Here is a 19,128-nt window from a genome sequence, read left to right as displayed (position 1 = left end):
CCAAAAAGGAGCCCCCAGAAGGCTCACTGGCTCACCTGCTCACCCTACCAAACCACGAATGCTAACACCGCATTGGCAGGCATGGTGCCTGTCCTGGACATTTGTCAGGTACCAACATCAGCTCCCCTCCATAAGTTCACAAAGCACTTTTGTCTGGACAATCTGGTCCATCCAAGGCCACTTTGTCTGCTCGGTCCTGCAGGAATTTCTAGTTTGAGCCTGTCCAAACTCACCACCTGGGAGCTACTGCTTTATCAAGTATCCAAAAGGCTAGATCTGTGGTTAAAAGTCTCAATCAGAAGAACAAGTGACTTACCTTCAGTAATGCTCCTTTTGGTAGAGACCGTAACTGCTGATTCCTCACCGACCCTCCCATTCTTCCTCATTTAAAATGTCCCACTTGGAGATCTGCACACTGGCCACTATCTATCTGATGTTTCTGCATCTGAAGTCAGGGACAGCTCAAAACAACAAATGCCCACGCTCCTGGGTGGCGCATATATAGGGCACCATACATCACTTCCAGAACATTGTCGGTGCAGAGCCGCATGGTGCCACATGTGTGCAAAAAGAGTGTTACCATAGGAACGTAACTTGTTTGTCTACAATCTGTAACATAATTTGAAAAAAATCTACTGTTGGAGATCAATTGGCTTTCAGAAATGCTTTTCATAAAAATCCAGGCCTACTTCCTTTGCCATATAATTTCATAATTAACAGACCAGACCTATGGCTTCTAGCTTAACTTTTCCCTGTGCACCAATAAAGACTAGAGATGTTATCATTGGCTTGTCACGATAACCTACTCAGGCCTACTCTGAGCGTAAGCTCACCCACAAGTTAACCATAAAACTATAAAATTGCAAATGCATACAAAATTACAGTTGACAAAGCAAAATACTATCTCAAAGAGAACCTAATAAGGATTACTGTAGCGCATACATTTTATGGCCACAGTTTGGGACAGCCGTACCAAAACCCTTGCCTATCATGGTGATCTATAAGATTCCATGTAACAAAATACCTGTGTACAGGCTTAAGCATGGTGTAATCCCAAAAAGCTTTTCCAAATAAGTAAGTCGTGCCTACTGGATTTGTAATACTTTCATAATGAACCGGTCTAATGGAGTAGCCTAGCCGCAGATTCCTTACCTTAGAATTATCCACAAGCGCGAGACTAGATCTGGAACTTTTTCTACAGCAGAACCTCTGCATGTCGGTAGAGGACACCCAGTGACTCCGTGCGATGTCGTCCACGGGAGGTGATGTCGTCAAGAGTCCATATGAGCCCTCCCATGATGCGCTGATGCCAGTTTCTTCCTTTCCGCGTTTCCACGCAGATTGAGTTTGTTACCTTTGTCCATTTTTGGCCTGCCTCGATGTTGTCGACAAAACGGGGTGCTTTTTTCTGCATATCTTTGGGGCCCTGTGTACTACAATGTCGAGCCCTCATCCTATTTTCTATTGTTTCTAGGCGCACACCCTGACTCAGAATGGTGTGGCTTGTGTCTTCAACTTCAGTCATCGGCACTGCAGGAGTGCCGCATGACACTGGTCGCTGCACGATGGTCGACGGCTCCTCGTTGGTAACGGTCATCTTCCTCTGAGTAACCGATCGACGGTCAGCTCCCGACGTCCTTCATCCTTGCTTGATGAGTCATGCCGGTCAGTGCTGCGGCCTTCACCGACTTTGCCCCTAATGGGCGGTGTCACTGGGTCACCTCCTGTTCCACCGATATCTCAGTCCGAGTGGATGTCTGTACCACGCCTTCTGGTTTTTCATGGCTCTCAAGCGACTGTGGCTCAGGCGAGGGACTACTCTATTCTTGCCATTTTGGCTCTCAACCTCCTTTTCCTTGCCTCTCGGCCAGAGGAGGTTGGCAAGACCTCGACTGACTACTCCTTAGGGGGGATTCATATGCAATGCTTTGTGCACTGGGGCATGTCGGTGGATGGTGCACGGGGGTTCTGACCCCCTCCGTTGAGTCTTTCTCCATACCGGCCAGGGGTTTTGTTCCCTACACAGCCCGATGCCCTTCTTCCCTAGCAGATGCGAGGGAAGGGGCATGGTTCTTGACCTAGTGTGCATTGTCCGGTACTGTCCTTAGTGGTGTTTCTTCTTTCTCTCTTCCAGCGTTAGTACTTCTTATGCTAGTTCTTACTGCGCACAGGTAGAATGGGCTCCTGCCCTTCTCTTGTCTCTCCAATTCCTTTTGGTCATGCCATGAAAATTCTTGACCTGGGTGGTCTACTCAGCTGCCCTGTCTCTTCTGTGCCTCTGCATGGCCCATTTTCCCTTGCTTCTGCCTTGCGCGAAGCTGCAATTGTTTTTCCCTATGATTGGAGACTTTTTTTTAACTCTTCCTCTTCCACCGCAGTTTCTTTACTGCATTGGCTGTTCTTGGATGTGCCTTCTCCCCCTCCTTGAACTGAGGATGGAAAAAACAGCCATGTTCGAGGCATGTGGGCTGCTGAATTCATATCTGTGCATAGATCGCCGCCTAGTGTTGGGTCCGGATGATTGCACATTGTTGTCCTGGAAGAGTCTTCGAAGTATCACGAGATAGGTGGCTCCTCCCCTGGACTACAGTGCGCATGGGCATCGCCGCCATCCCCAGATTGTTTTTTTCCGCCATTGGGTTCGGATGTGTTTCGGTTCCCTCTGTCGGAACCGATAGTAGTTTTACGTTTCTACTTGAGACCAAAAGGTCTTTAGGCTGGGCGTCGGTATTGTTTCGTTCGGGTTATCTTATTCTCAGCTCCGAACGCTTCCTGCCCCTCCGCGTGCTCTCGGCGCGGACGGGCCTACTCGACGCTCCAAGTTCCTGAACATGGAACGGACTCCGTTCAAGAGGTGCCCGGTGTGCACCTCCAAGTATTCACACCTCGACGTGCACCCTGTGTGCAACAAGTGTTTATCACCGGACCATGACGAGGCCAGGTGTACGGCCTGCTCAAAGTTCCGGTGCAAGAAGACCCTCAAGCATCGTCGGGCCGCTCGACTCCAGGCCCAGTTGTCGGCACCCTCTGCGCCCCCACATCTTTGAAGAATTTGAAGAAGACGAAAATGTCTTTCAGGTTTCGGACTCTAGCCCTGCGTCGGAAGGAGAGGACTACGACGCAGAAGATGAGGAGTTTGATGAAGCCGGCGACGAGGTAGGGGACGACGATGGGGCCATTGCCACCCTGGGGGATAGCTCTGAGGAAGAGCACCCCCAGACTGATTCAGGGGCTAATCCCCAACATATGGCCCAGGTCGAGGGATTGCCTTCGGGCCTTACCCAAGACCTTGCTAATAGTCCAACTGCCCCGCCTCTCGGCCCGGCCGCGGACATTTCTGAGGCGCCACTCCCGTTGAAGAAAACGAAAGTGAAGCCATCGGGATCCACACCATCGGTTTCGAAACCGAAAGTGAAAGCTCCACTGGTGGGACAGAAGGCTCTAGAGGCGTCAACACCTAAGAAAGTCAAAATGGCCGACTTGAAAAGCCACGCCAAAATGGCCGACCCCAAGGCCTCGGGGTCGACGCCGAAGACGAAGGTGGCCGACGCGGCTGCGTCGGCGCCGAAGATGGTCGAGGTCGACGACCCGAGAAAGGCTCCAAAGAAGCGTCAAAGCGATTCCAAGGCTCCGTCGGGGCCAAGGATGGCAAGGTGTCGACTCCGAAGACGCTGCCCCCGGCAGACTCGACTCCCGACTCAGGGAAATCGCTCGAGACAGTCAAGCACTCTCCAGCCTTGACGAAGATGGTCGTTGAATCCCGCCAACGGATTCGAAACGCTGCGGTTCCCGAACCAGAGGGAGTGAAGCCGAAGCCCGCATCGAAGCCGGCGCAGACGCCTATTCGCTACACCCTACCGCCAAAGTCGACGCCGAAAGCCTTCGCTCCGAAGCAGGGGGCGGACGTGCCCTCGAAGGAGGTGTCGACGCCCAAAGCGTCGTTGGCGGGGTCGAAGCCTCGGTTCCAGCCACTCGCTGAGGAAGAGCGCCGTGAGGTCATCATCGACGCCAATACTGGGAAATTGTCCCTCCTCAAACGGAAAATCACCACGGAACCGGTGCTTGAACATTTTCGGATTCCTCTTAAAAACAAGAAGGACTCGGCGGGCGCTTCGGCCCCTCTGGAGCCTTCGTCTCCCAAACAAGTGGAACGTTCTCCTACGCGTTCTAACGCAGGGGAAGGTGACGATGAGGAGGAAGTAGAGTACAACTATCCGGCGTACTCGGATCCGGAGGAGGAACATGAGCCCTGGTCGGCCGGAGCCGACCCAGATGACCCGCAATCGGGTCAGGAACCGCAGCTCTTTGCGGCAAAGACCTCACCGACGGAGGACTCTGTGGCCTTCAACGCCCTAATTGAGAGGGCCGCAGCCAACCATGATGTCGAGCTCCACTCAGATCCTGTGGATGTGGATTTTTTGTTTGACACTTTCTCAGTGGCAGAGAAGTCAGTCAAGACATTGCCAATGCTCAAAGGGGTGCTAAAGCACGCGCCGGAGGTCTTCAAGGAGCCCACTCGGGCGCGTGTCATCAATCCTCGCATTGATAAGAAATATAAGGCAGCGCCCTCGGATCCAACATACATCAAGGGACACTTGCCACTGGACTCTTTGGTTGTATCCAACGCTCGGAACAGGGCGAATTCACAGACTACTGGTGACGCTCCTCCCCCAGACAAAGAGTCGAAAATATTCGAGGCCTCGGGAAAAAGGATTGCTGCGCAGGCAGCTAACATCTGGCGTATTTCAAACACACAGGCCCTACTTGCACGCTACGATAGGGCTCACTATGACACCCTAGAAACACTGTTGCAGCACCTACCTGACCAGTACAAGGAGGCTGGGGAGATGTTAATTCAGGAGGGCAAGTTAATCACTAACGCTTCCATCAAATGTGCACTAGATGTGGCTGACACTGCCTCCAGGGCGATCAACACTAGTGTGTTGCTGAGGCGGCATGCATGGCTTCGAATCTCAGGCTTTAAACCTGATATCCAAACAACCATACTCAACCAAACAGTGAATCCTGACCACCTGTTTGGCCCTGAGGTGGATGCGACACTGGAAAAAATGAAAAAGGACACGGACACTGCTAAATCTATGGGGGCCCTCCAATCTCAGCAGTTTCGGGGTGGTTCCTTTCGCCGCTCCAATTCCAGAGGCACCTCCAGGGGTCAAGCATCGCAATCCACACAGTACTATAAAGGCAATACCCAGACCTCATACACCAACAAGGGTAGAGGCGGCTACAGAGGCAACAATGTCAAGGGCAGGGGACGTGGAAACAATAGCTCCAGGTCCACCGCCGCCAACAAGCAGTGACGTCTTGTCACTGCCCCCCGACCACTCAACACCGGTCGGGGGAGACTCCAGCAGTTCCTGCCCGCGTGGAAATCCATCACCACGGACAGGTGGGTGAGATCTCTTATCCAGTACGGTTACTGTCTGGAACTTACTTCCACTCCACCAAACATTCCTCCAAGAAGCCGTCCTATGTCCGGCGAGCACTTGCACTTGTTGCAGCAGGAGGTCACAGTCATGCTGCAAAAAGGGGCAATAGAGCTCGTTCCACTGCAAGAAAGGGGAACAGGGGTTTACTCCTTGTACTTTCTGATCCCCAAAAAGGACGGATCCCTCAGGCCCATCCTGGACCTCAGGCCCCTCAACTGGTACATTCTCTCGGAGCACTTCCATATGCTCACGTTACAGCAGGTTCTCCCTCTGCTTCAACAGGGGGACTTCCTGGCCACACTGGACCTAAAGGATGCATATTTTCATATCCCCCTGCATCCTTCCCACAGGAAGTATCTCGGATTCACAATCCTAGACCAGCACTACCAGTTCAGGGTTCTGCCGTTCGGGGTCACCACAGCGCCAAGAGTCTTTACAAAGTGCCTGGCGACTGTGGCGGCGCATCTGCGACGCCAAAACGTCCACGTCTATCCTTATCTGGACGACTGGCTCATTCAGGCAAGGACAGAACAGCAGTGCGCAGACCACGTGTCACGCACTATTCATCTCCTGCACGATCTGGGATTCTCGCTGAACTATCCAAAATCTCATCTCCAGCCCGCCCATGTACGGCAGTATCTGGGCGCGACGATAGACACGCTGGCAGCCACTGCGCAGCCAAATTCAGTGAGAATCGCCAGCATCCAGACTCTGATCCAACGATTCAGACCTCAGCACTCGCTTCCAGCGAAGGTGTTCATGCAGTTGATAGGCATGATGGCCTCCTGCATCGTCCCGCACGCGAGACTACATATGCGTCCGCTTCAGGAGTGCTTGGCACGTCAGTGGACTCAGGCTCATGGGCAACTGACAGACCTAGTGTTGGTGAGCGGTCGGGCGTACAACTCTCTGCATTGGTGGAATCCACAAAACCTTTGCAAGGGCCGACCGTTCCAGGAGCCTGTGCCACAGATTATCCTGACAACGGACGCTTCACTCCAGGGATGGGGAGCGCATGTACTCCATTACACGGTACAGGGACTATGGACACTACAGCAGAGGAAGATGCACATCAACGTTCTGGAACTGATGGCAATCTTCATGGCTTTAAAGGCATTCAAAGTACATCTGTCCAACAAGGTCGTGTTGATCCGGACGGACAACATGACGGCCATGTACTACATCCAGAAGCAGGGAGGCACACACTCTCCGCAGCTGTCTCATCTGGCTCAGAGCATGTGGAAGTGGGCCATTCAGAGGAACATCTTCCTCATGGCGGAGCATCTCCCGGGCAAAGACAACCAGATGGCGGACCTGCTCAGCAGGCACAGCCACCAAATGCACGAGTGGGAGATACACCCATCAGTACTCCAACCGTACTTCCAAAGGTGGGGTCATCCAGAGATAGACCTGTTCGCCACAAAGGAGAACGCAAAATGCCAAAGCTTCGCCGCCAGGTTCCCACACCCGCAATCACAGGGCAATGCGATGTGGATGAACTGGTCAGGCAGATTTGCGTACGCTTTTCCCCCAGCACCTCTGATACCGCTGGTGGCACGCAAACTCAGGCAGCACTCGATGACTCTCATCCTGGTTGCTCCAACATGGGCTCGCCAACCATGGTACACCACGTTTCTGGAACTCTCCGTGGTATCGCATCAGAGGCTTCATCTCACCCCCAGCCTTCTGACGCAGAGCCATGGCGACATTCAGCACCCAGATCCGCAACAGCTCAACCTGGCGATCTGGCTCCTGAAGTCCTAGAGTTTGGCTACCTCAATCTTCCCCCCAATTGTATGGACATCATTCGGGAGGCAAGGAAGCCCACTACTCGAGCTTGTTACGCAGCCAAGTGGAAGCGTTTTGTCATGTACTGTGTAAACCACAATATTGACCCACTGGACGCTTCCATTGAGAACATTATTTGCTACCTGTTCCACCTGTACCAATGCAATTTGGCGTACTCTTCCATCCGCATTCATTTGTCTGCGATGGCAGCATACCTTCAGAATAGGCAACACCTATCCCTTTTTAAGGTCACTGCTATCAAGGCTTTTTTGGAAGGACTCAAAAGGGTCATTCCACCGCGGACACCACCAGCTCCGGAATGGAACCTCAATGTGGTTCTTACAAGGCTGATGGGTCCTCCCTTTGAGCCACTGCACTCTTGTGAGCTTCAGTTTCTAACTTGGAAGGTTGCTTTCTTAGTAGCAATTACATCGCTACGGAGGGTTAGCGAGTTGCAGGCGCTCACCATCCAGGAACCTTTCTTCCAAGTACACGCTAACAGGGTGGTGCTCCGCACTAACCCTAAATTCTTACCCAAGGTTGTATCTCAATTCCACATGAACCAAACAATTGAGTTACCAGTGTTTTTTCAAAACCCAGAGTCACTGGCGGAGCGGATGCTCCACACCCTTGATGTTAAAAGAGCCTTGATGTACTACGTCGACAGGACTAAAGATTTTCGTAAGACCAAGCAACTCTTTGTTGCTTTTGCCTCACACCACAAGGGAAATGCGATCTCCAAAGCTGGGATCGCTAGGTGGATAGTGAAATGCATTCAGATCTGTTACGCTAAAGCTAAACGCACTCTCACAATTCCACCAAGAGCCCACTCCACCAGAAAGATGGGGGCCTCTATGGCTTTCCTAGGTAACATTCCCTTAGAAGATATTTGTAGAGCAGCTACATGGTCTACCACACATACTTTCACTAAGCATTACTGTGTAGATGTGCACTCTAAACAGCAGGCAGCTGTTGGCCAGGCTGTTCTCAAAACGCTTTTTCAAACTGCTGCAGCTGGCACGGGCGGCCGCCGCTAATGGAGGGACTGCTATGTATTCTATGCACAGATATGAATTCAGCAGCCCACATGCCTCGAACTGCAAATGCTACTTACCAGTATGCATCTGTTCTTGGCATGTAGGGCTGCTGACATTCATATCGCCCGCCCTCCTCCCCGGCGCCTGTAGCAGCTGCAGTATTTTCTTTACACATATTTTCATACTCTTAGCATAGGGCATCACTCACATATGTCACTCCATCTCTGCCAATGGCTAAAAACAATCTGGGGATGGAGGCGATGCCCATGCGCACTGTAGTCCAGGGGAGGAGCCACCTATCTCGTGATACTTCGAAGACTCTTCCAGGACAACAATGTGCAATCATCCGGACCCAACACTAGGCGGCGATCTATGCACAGATATGAATGTCAGCAGCCCTACATGCCAAGAACAGATGCATACTGGTAAGTAGCATTTGCAATACCCTCCTTTTCGAAAATGGGTTCCTTGCCCTTCCTTTGTTTGCTCGTACGGAGACTTGTGATCCCCTGGGTTTCTTGTTGAAGGTGTTTCCTCCACTTCTTGCATGTGCGGGCATGACTCCACCCCTTGAGGATTCGTCTCACTTGTACTGGTACAGACACCAAGTTAAATTTCGGGTGGCGTCCTGATCCTCACTCGTGTTGTTCCTTGGCCAGGTGTGGGTTGACCATGTGCACCCAAGGGTTTTTTTCTTGCTTTTGACCTTCGCGTGGGCACTACCTCTTAATCTGTTCATTACACTGGGCTTTCATTTGGGGCATTGGTCTTCCCATGCTATTTTCACTTAAAGTAAGGCCTACTCCTCTGCCTAGGCCTCACCTGTTTAGCCCGGTTCCACTGGACCCTTTTCCAGTCCTCCATTGTGTTCTTTCTCATCTCTTCTGGCGAGGTTCTCTCCCCTGCGGGTTTCTTCTCATTTGTCTTTCAACTGCCTAATCGGTAGTGTTGGTACTGTCTGCTTATTTGTATTTCTGGGGTGTATTTCCATTTCGATAGGGCTTTTTGGCGGTTTCTTCCAGCCTCTGACCGCTGTTGTGGTTACATCCATGTACCCCTCTTGGGTTCATTTTGTTATGCTGTGTGTGTTTGTTTAGAAAGAAATCTATGTCTATATATTTTCATACATATCTATTTATATTATACCTTCTTTCATGGAATTCTGCGTTTGATAGTGCCAGAGTGCTTCCTTCTCCTTTGTGGTGTTTCCTCTACCTCATGTGGTCTGTGGTCATGATTGTGGTTTTGGCATGCAATTCTGCGTGGGCTACTGGCTGATGCCCTCTGCAATGCCACCTTCATCTATGCCTTGAAGCTTTAGCCCAATAGTTTTAGCAATTGTCCTTAGCCTCCCACTGTGGTTTCTAGGGCCGGTTGACATTCTGGGAGGCATTGTAACAATAGGTTTCTTTGGAGTGTTCTCCCACTCGTCTTATTCTTCTGCCATGGTGTCCTTTCCTTAGTTGTGGCATGGCTGCGGATTTGGTTTGGAATGGGATTCTCCCTGAGTTTTGAGGTAGGGTGTCTTATTTTTCTGATGCTGCCGAATGGCCTAGTCCGGGATCCTGCTTGGAATCTGTTTGCAGGTCCTTCTTTTAGGGATGGTATTGCTTGGTTATCTATTCTAAGGTACGGATTCTGCTGAAAGATATCAGTATCAGTTGAATAAGTTACTAATCTTCGCTTAGAAATAAAAAAAAAAGACAACATACAGAGGGGAGAACAAGACACACAATCCAGACTTCAAGTCATTCTTTATATAAGCGTTTTTTTAAAAAAGGACTCTTTTTTTGGCTCACTGTTTCCATAGCAGTGTATATACGTGGCACCACTTTTGAGCGCTGAAGCTAGTCGCAGGAGAAACTCATCAGCGCATCAAGGGAGGACTTCTATGGACTCTGACACGTCACATCTAGTGGACAGTGCCATATGGAGTCGCCCGGTGCCCTACACCGATGCTCAGTGGTACTGCTGTAGAAAAATTTCTGCACCCAGCCTGGTGCCTGGGGTTAAATCTAAGATGAGGAATCTGCGGCTAGATCTATTCTCTACCAGATAAAGCGTTACAGAAGGTAAGTAATGTCTTCATCAAACCTATAGAATCTGGCATGACTTTTACCAACGAACCAATAAGGTCTATACTTTTTACCATTGTCGTAACACCTTAACCAGCACAGCCTATTGGAGTGCACATAAACTGGCAACCATTATGTCACCAGTTATATAATTACAAATGCCTAGAAAAATGGTGTCCATAACAATATTCAACCCCTCCATAAGGCCTAACCAGTATTATCAGAGTGGAAGCCCCCACGGTTTGACAGAGTGGATGGCCAAAGCAAAACTCTTACTACAGTGACCTGTGCCAATACACGTAGCAGAATACCTGTCTATAGCATGTAAAACGATGTGATAACAACCAACTGTTAAATGCATGCTGGCTTTAACAAATACTTTACACAATAAATAAACAATATCAACATCCTTGTCCTAATAAGCAGGTCAGACTTTGGGCTTCAGCCACAATGTTTCCGAGTGCACCAATTATGCCTGTAGCTTATCACCATAACCAATTCAGGACGACTGTTTTTGAGCGTACACTATTCCATAAGGCTACCATCAAGCCCATAGTCATAACCTTTAGAAAGGAGTACTAAATTTATTTGACTAAGGAAAATACAACCATTCTGGGAGGATCTAATAAGTATTCTCACAAGCAAATCTTCTATATCCACTGTTCCTCACAGGAGAACTACTGCAATGATCTGTGAGATGTAACAAAAGACCTATCTGCATGCCTTAATTTAAAGTAATACAAATCCATTCTTAAAAGTGTATTGACTTTAACATATGCTTTTCACAATAAATGTCAGGCCTACTGGCTTTATCGTACCATTTCATAATAAATGGATCCAGCATGTAGCCTTGATGATTGGCTTACCGCCATAACCGATTCAGTCCAGCTACTTTGAGTCTGTGCGTTCTGAAGTCTGTTATTGATTGGAAGAGAAAGGGGAGTGTGCTGTGGCTGGAACACAGCAATACTTTCTTCTTGTTTGTCCTCCCATCTGTGCTGTTGCCAACAAAAAACAAACACTGTAAATTATGTACTTAAACAGCACTGTAGTGCCATGTCAGTGCTCCGGAAGGTGATGCTCTATCTAGTACAGTGTAAACTTGATACTGTAAGAGTGTTAGTGAGACTACTTCAGGCAGCCATGCTGGTGGCTCAGGCAACTGGATAAACAAAATCACAGCTGTTTGAAGGGAAATGGCGTTTTTCTGTGGAAGCACAGAACACCTGCCGAGTCAAACCATGTACTCCTGTGGGTGGAGCCAAAGTCCCTATGTAGTACTCCTGAAAGCACTATTTTTAGGTTGCTCCTAAGGTCTGTTGACAGCGCAGCTGTCAAGCCACACCTCAAAATGGCTTTTTACTCTGGTATAATAGCAAAAATGTGTTTTTTTACTAGTCAATGCAAAATGGACATTCTACATAGTCTTGCCCTATGTGCGCTAAACATACTATTTCGTTATTTCGCATTAATTTCAAGATACAAATTAATAATTTAAAATAATAGTGAAGTTAAGATTTTCTTAATGTGTTTGATTTCTGGCCTTCATGTCTTTTTTTTTTTTTTTAGGGAAGAATGGTGATCTTCTACCCACCAGAGAAGAAGCTGAGGAACTGGAACGGGCCTTGCAGGCTGTGACATCTCTTGAGTGCTTGAGTAACATTGGAGTGCTTTCCCATTCAGATGGCGTAGCAGTGGGAGAGCTAACTGACCGAGGTATTGGAGTATTTTCCACAGGGATTGGACCTTCAGGATTACAGTCCTTGACTCGTGATGTTCACACTGACTTGGGAGAACTACTCAATGGGCGGATTGTGCATGATAACTTCTCCAGCATGGACCTTGATGAGACCTTGCTCCGCTCTTCAAGCTTGTCCGTCTCATCTGTGCCCTTGGGCAGGCATATTCATGGGCAATTCTCTGCCCCAGCCAATGTCAGCCTTACTTCTGTCACACTAGTAAGCCCGAGTGGCCTTGGGGAAAGGACCTTTCCAGGATCATTTCATGGACTTCACGACAGCAGCCATTCCTCTCAGAGATCGCTCCCTGTCCAGCTGCTGAGCAAAGTGGAAGACCTGATAACCTCAAGGCAGCACTACAGCAGTGACCACTCACACTCTTCTCCCTCTGGAAACCATTATGACAGTGAACATGTGCCCTCGCCCTACAGTGACCATATCAGATCTCCCCATACTGCCTCTTTCACTGGTGATAGTTTGGCAGCTTCATTCTCAACAGACGGACCCCTGATAGCACAGCACTTGCTTTGCACCCAGCTAGAGGTTCCACTTAGCGGGGTTGTCAACCCAAGGACTCATTGGGGGAACCTACCTGTCAATCTTGGTGATAGCTCACCTTTTAGCAACCTCCTTAGTGCAGATGGACACCTTCTTTCCACTTCCTTGTCCACGCCCCCTACCACCTCCCATTCTGAGGCCATCCAGCCTGCCTTCTCATCTGTGACCCCTAACAGCACTAGCGTGCTCCCGGGGTTACCGCAGACCAGTTTTAGTGGCCTGGGTCCCTCTTCCACAGAGATGGTGGCATCCACGTCTCCTAAGCTGCAGCTCCCCCAATTCAGTGCTGCCTTTGGCCACCAACTCGGCCCTCACAGTGGCATTCCGAAGGATCTACAGCCGAGCCACAGCTCCATAGCACCCCCAACGGGTTTAACAGGAGCCACATCTACGAGTACGAACAGCATGCCGGCTTCCTCATTCACCACTCCTAGTTGAGCATATTTCATTTTTTCATTGTGTGAGTGTGTGTACATAGGCAGGTGGGTGCAGGGAACTTATGGTTCCTTTCTGTAATGTTCTCTCCTCTTTGAGTATTTAAATATACCTAGATATATATATCTATATATATTATATAGATATATGTATATAAATACACACAAAACAGGGTGATCTAATCCTCTTTCAGCTTTGGGAGGGGTTATCCTACTGCACATCAATATGTGGTATTGAAGCTGTGCTATTGACTGGCTCTCTTCTTTCTAACAAACGCCCTGTACCCAGTACTCTTGTTTAGGAAGTGTTGAAGGAGAGGTTGTTGGAGGTCAATTTGGATCTATGCGGCAAAAGCATCAAATGGAAAGATACCTCACATTTAATATTGCTCAATACTATTCCTTGTGGATGTTATTAATTGCTTTATCTGCCATGTCAAATGCTGGTGTTGTAGGAGGTGTGCTTCCAGAGGACAGAGGACTGATGAATAATCAATATGAGGGGTGAAAACTCGAACTGTGCCTCTGTATCCTTGTAACATTCTCATGCTGGGATGCTTAGAAAGAAGCCATTGTAAAATGTCCCTTTTCAGCAATCTATACAGGCTGTTTCTAAAAACATTGTCATGCTCTTTGTGGTACGATTGGTGAGCAACCACACAGTTGAAGATTTGTGGTTGAAGATGAATACTTGGGTTAGCTAGATGTTGGTTGGTATCTCATATTCAGCACACTTGTTGAAAGGAACAGTCTCAAATGTGATGGTTTTCTTATTTGGAATTTGGACTAATGTCACCAATAGAGAAAGGAATTGTGGCCGAATGAACATCGCTGTGAGCAGTGTTGGTAGCAATTTTAAATTGGAAATTGCTGCTGGGCTGCCACAATTATCTTTTGAAAGGGTTTAATTTAATATGTGTCTTTCTTTGGATTCTCTGCAAATGTGTTATGGCAAGCACATCTCCAATTGTGCAGTGATAGTTTCTTGCTAGCTGGCACAGGAAAATGGTTAATTATAGCAATGTTCTACAATAGACATCACTCTCCCACTAACTGGGAAGCTAAGTCTTGGGGTAGACAGTTGTGTTAGATGCCACATTGATACACTTGCTTTGTGCAAATTTAGTTACTTTGCATCAAAGGTGCTTCAGGAATTGTCCTTTTCACACCCTCTTGCTGCTATTGAAATATTGAAAATTATACCCTTATGAAAATAAAATGCTAAATATCATGCATCTTCAATTCAGTCTATCTCCCTCCCCTGCGGCCTGTTTTGTCTCAACTTGTGGTCCTTTTAGAAATCTCTGTATTACAGATTTAGAAGGCTTGTTTCAATTTAGTAAGGAACGTTTTCTCTTTACTCTGGACGTTTGGTTCCATAAGATTTTAGGACTCTGGGGAAATCCGTTTTTGGGAGTAATCAAATTTGATAGTAGCAAGATCAGCAGATGAAAGTTTATTTCTGCGGTGGAAATTCTGCAAAGATTAATTTACCTTGCTCTTTCAACTGAGCAGTTCTCCTCATGACTCATAAGGGTATTTATGTCTGTTTACATAATGAAATTAACTACTTTAGAAAGATACCAATCTCTCCTGGCCCTGTTTTGTCCCCTTATATTTAAATTCTGGATGCAACCCTTCTGATAGCCGATTCATTTCCAGCTGGAACATTGCAGCAACTGGGATCCTACAGTCTTTTTAGACATCTTATCTCTGGGCTGATGGTTTTTCTCATAATATGCATAAGCCCTCTACCAGCACTAAAGATGAAATGGAGTACAATGGCTGCTCCTACAAAAGACCAAATAAAAGTTCTCATTTTTGTAATAGACTCTTATGAAGACTGGAAAATGGATTGGTAGTAATATTTTTTAATAGGCAACCATGTCACAGCGGTGTAACCCCTCTTAAAGTTTTTTTTACGCATGCTACTTGCATGACAGAAGCAGTGGCCTAGTTAGTCAGTTCAGCATTTGCACCCTTCATTTTTACCATTCACTTGTACCCACATTTTCTCATCGCTATGGTCAGCAACATTTCTAAACCTGAAAGTGCAATATCTGAGCATACGATTGGCACAGTTCTTGTAATTTTAATCCGTATTTCCCTTTTGCCATTAGAAGTTTGATTTATGTCTAAAAGTTTGCAAATGAACTATATCGGGAGAACACTTCCAGTTCCCTGTAATACCGAATTGTTTTGCTTTTTGGTGTCTGACTGATACAGGAGCCCTTTTGATAGTGTGCATCTTGTGTAAGGTAGTTCTGATAACCGGTTCTAGCTCACTTTATTTAAATATGAAATCGACATATGGACTCTTGTACTTTAACACATACACTTAGTTCAAACAACTCAAACATGTGCAGCCTGTTTGACTAGGATATGAGGCTGTTGGAATAGATGGAGAAACCCATTAAGTGAATAAGATCAGATGTATTTTCTCAATTATTCAATACTTTTTAAGGCTTTCGGTATGAAAGACATTTGAGCATTCAACTTTCAACTTTTAAATTGTAACCACAGAGCCTTGTTTTTAATCCACTTTTTAAAGAATCCATGTTACAGGGACTTCATGTTTCTGGTGTTGTATAGCTGTATATGTTGCGTCTTGTGCTAAATGTGTTTAGAGATCATGTCCGAGATTGAAATTAAATGATGAAGCCTAATTAGATTGTTTTCTTGTTCACTGGGTGTAATGTGCTTCTCTCACAGCATGTCTTGTAAACATAAGCAATACCTTGGTTTTAAACAAATTTTCATACAGTTTTAAATTTGAGACTTTTTTGGTCTGTCAGTTTCTACTCTTTGCAGATTCATTATCCCATCGCAATGTGCTGCTGCAGCTGTTTTAACCTCGATTTCTTTTTTAAACAATTTTGAAAGAAAGATATTTATTGAATTGATTTCTCAAAAACACTTCTGTGCTTTTCACGCTAGTCTTCCAGAGTCATAATGACTCCACTTTAGTTGGAAAATAGATTGGTGTTGCTGCTAGTATTGTCACACTGTGTTTAGAACATGTCTTTTGCCTCCCAAGATGTCAGCCTTCTAGCTTTCAGATTAAGATTTCCAGTAAAATTGGGCTTTACTTAAAGTTATCATAATGTGTGTTAGCCTCCTCAGTGGAAGCCGTTTTTGTTGGCCAGGTGGAGCAATAAAAAAAACATTGCTTCCATCAAACTCTTCCTAAACCTTGAAACACCAGAAAAATCAATTTCCTGTTTTTTTTAGTTTTTTTTCGCCTTGAATGCCTTTCCCCGCACAGAAAGGAGCACTTCCGAGTCCAGTACTACCAGATTTAAGTCTTATGATTTGCATGGGCCAAAGGGTTATTAGAAACTAAGAAATGCATGTTAGCTTGGCCACTGACCTGGTTTGAGGAAGGTATTATGCCATTGCAAACGGATCACATTTTGTTTGTTCAGCTAAGTTTCCATTGGGTTACCATCTCCCGTTGCAGGCTGCCTTCTGGCTTTTTTCAGAACATTTTTCACTTTACTGGCCCACATGGTTGTGACTTGACAGTTGGATCTTGAAACTTATAGCTTCCCAGTCAAATGGCCTTGAACATGGTTTTATTACAGTAAGAATATTCCAGGCTCAGTTTTTCTTCAAACCTGCTACCAATTTACTGTTGCATTATTCCCTTACATATGCAGACATACCTTTTACCATTAATGCCACGCATTGATGAAGCAAAACCTGGTTGCAGCCTTGCTAAGTGGTTGCCTGAATTGGGGTCAAGATTTATGGGATGCATCACAACCACACTGCACTTTAGTGGGCAGGAGCATTCTCTAGCAGTACAATATGTAAAGTCATGGCCCTGTTAAAAAGGATTTTGAGATTAGCACCCATGGTCACCAAAGAGTCACTGTGGCATTTTTTTTGTAGTATATTTATATGTGTAGTCTTAACATCAATTAAAAGAATAAAAATGGTTAAGATAATTCCTTACGTCTTAATTTCTATCTAGAGATTGTTTTCTTTTAGTAGGAGTCCGAAATGTTGGTACATTTGTCTTTCACAAATGATGCAACATGTTTGCTTCTAGGATTAATTAGCACATTTATGTCTTTTCTTGCAAAAACCTAAACTAATTTTCTAGTTTCCAGTGTCCATCAGGGATTAGATCAATGTTATGAGATTTATCATGACCTTTTGCATTGTTTATAGTTTATATGTATATAGAGAGATTTGAGAAGTTGTATATTCCGATTTGCTACAGTTGTATATAAGTATAAATATATGGAAATTAAATATATATATAAATATACATTATGACATTTGCTTCCCCTCCCTCAGCCTTGAATTAATCTAACTGGGTTCCTTGTCCCTATTTCCCAGTTATGGTGTTTTAAATCATTATAATCAAGACTGCAAGGCTGATTGACTTTTTAAAACCATTCCAGCAACCTGTGGCTGGGTATCTTGACGTTACTAGAGTATTCACTGAAATCTTTTCAGTCTTTAGCATTATGATGTAGGTTATACAGATTGCAACTCAAAATCCAAGGCAGTAGGATTGGCCCCGCCTTTTAAGAAAACAATTGTGCCTGTTACTAATTAATTGAACAGTGAGGGAGAGATAAAGGTTGGTTTTTATTTGTTGTGCCGAACATGTGTATTGTCCATCCGAAACTGTGCTCTGTTATCAGGACAGAGCATTCTGTTCTGCTCTTTAAGCAATATCAATTCTTTTTCAAGGATGCATATCTGAATTGTTTTGTGTTCGGTGTCTAACACCCCTTAGCAATTGCCCCGCCCTTGTAGTATGTTCACAAGAAAAGGTTTGAAGGCCAGAATGATCAGCCTGGTAGTTAGATGCTCTAAGGTAGTCTAACAAGTGTGGTTGATACTCAGTAAGGTTGCATCAGTTCCTGTTTTCAGGTCTCTGCAGTTGTTTTTTTCAAACAAGACCTTGATTGGTTATTTGTAATTGGTGTAAACGGCCTGTCGGCGCCTGACACAGCATTTTGTAGTGTCCATTGAAACATCAAATGTCTCAGACCAACAGTGTCCATTGAAACATCAAATGCCTCAGACCCACAACACCCTGTCGTATGGCTCACAATAAGCAATGCTCTCCCCACCAATACTTTGCCCATTTGCCAAGTGGACTAGCTATCCAACCCCCCTAGTCAGTCCCTGCTCCTGCGTTTTTAAAGTTGATGAAGAACTACATCCACAACAGCTGCCTCCTAATGGCCGACCCAGAACCACAGCACTATAAACATTGTAACTAAGTTAGCTGTATTACTCTGTGACCCCTTCGCCTAAACTCCAGCAAAACCCTCTGAGGCAGATACCAGCTGCATATAAAACGAAGAAATACGAATATCTAATCGCCGCTGTGAGATGGCTTTATTAGACCTTATTATGAACTTTAATAAGTAGTTTAACTCCATATTTGAGCGCCTTGGGACACCCCATCGAGAATTGCATTCATGCGCAGTTATATTAAATTCATAACTGGTTTGTGTTGAGACTGATTGTGCTGGCAGTAAAGTTTGATACAATGACGATATCTTAGTCTTTGCCTGTTACATTTACATGAACTAAGAAGGCTTGAGACTTCCGGGTTTCTGGAAAGAACATCATAAAAGGAGTGAAGCATGGTCATGGTGCAACTGTTATCTGTTTTTAAACAAAAGTATATTTCTGGTTCATAGCAAAGTCCGAAAATGGAGCTGAAGTGGTAACGTCTTTCCCTTGCAAGCTACTAAAGTAATAAATAACCTATAAGCTTGCAATGAGGGACTGCGTCTTGGCAGGAGTTTTAGGTCAAGTCAACCCCTCACCTTAGTTGCTTTTTGGAATGAAGCGATGGTCCATTGCTGATATGATTGTTGTACAACGCAGTGCAAATTGTCTGTTGCAACCTTTTGCACTACTATGGTGAGTGATATTAATGTATTTCTGATACACAAGACGTACATTGAAATGCACACTTTTTTAAATTGCATCCATTGATTTGATAGTGCTACTCTCGATTAGTAATAATTTTCAGTATAACTATAGAAAAATTATTTATCACTGATGCTGCT

General features: G+C 46.0%; 1 protein-coding gene across 2 annotated transcripts in view; it reads left to right on the top strand.

Moving 5' to 3' along the window:
* The window catches only part of INO80D (INO80 complex subunit D), a 224,053-nt gene extending 210,839 nt beyond the window's left edge, over window positions 1–13,214 (top strand). For both annotated transcript variants that reach the window (XM_086955307.1, XM_086955306.1), the window contains exon 11: window positions 11,920–13,214. In XM_086955307.1, coding sequence (XP_086811433.1) covers window positions 11,920–13,085 — 1,166 coding nt within the window. In that variant the 3' untranslated portion in view covers window positions 13,086–13,214. The remainder of the gene's footprint in view (window positions 1–11,919) is intronic.
* Window positions 13,215–19,128: the final 5,914 nt, after the last annotated feature.

This window comes from Lissotriton vulgaris, chromosome 2_1 (genome assembly GCF_964263255.1).
Source record: "Lissotriton vulgaris chromosome 2_1, aLisVul1.2, whole genome shotgun sequence".
NCBI classification, from domain to species: Eukaryota; Metazoa; Chordata; class Amphibia; order Caudata; family Salamandridae; genus Lissotriton; species Lissotriton vulgaris.
Note: the sequence above shows the minus strand (reverse complement) of the source record. Positions and strands in the feature narration are given on the sequence as shown.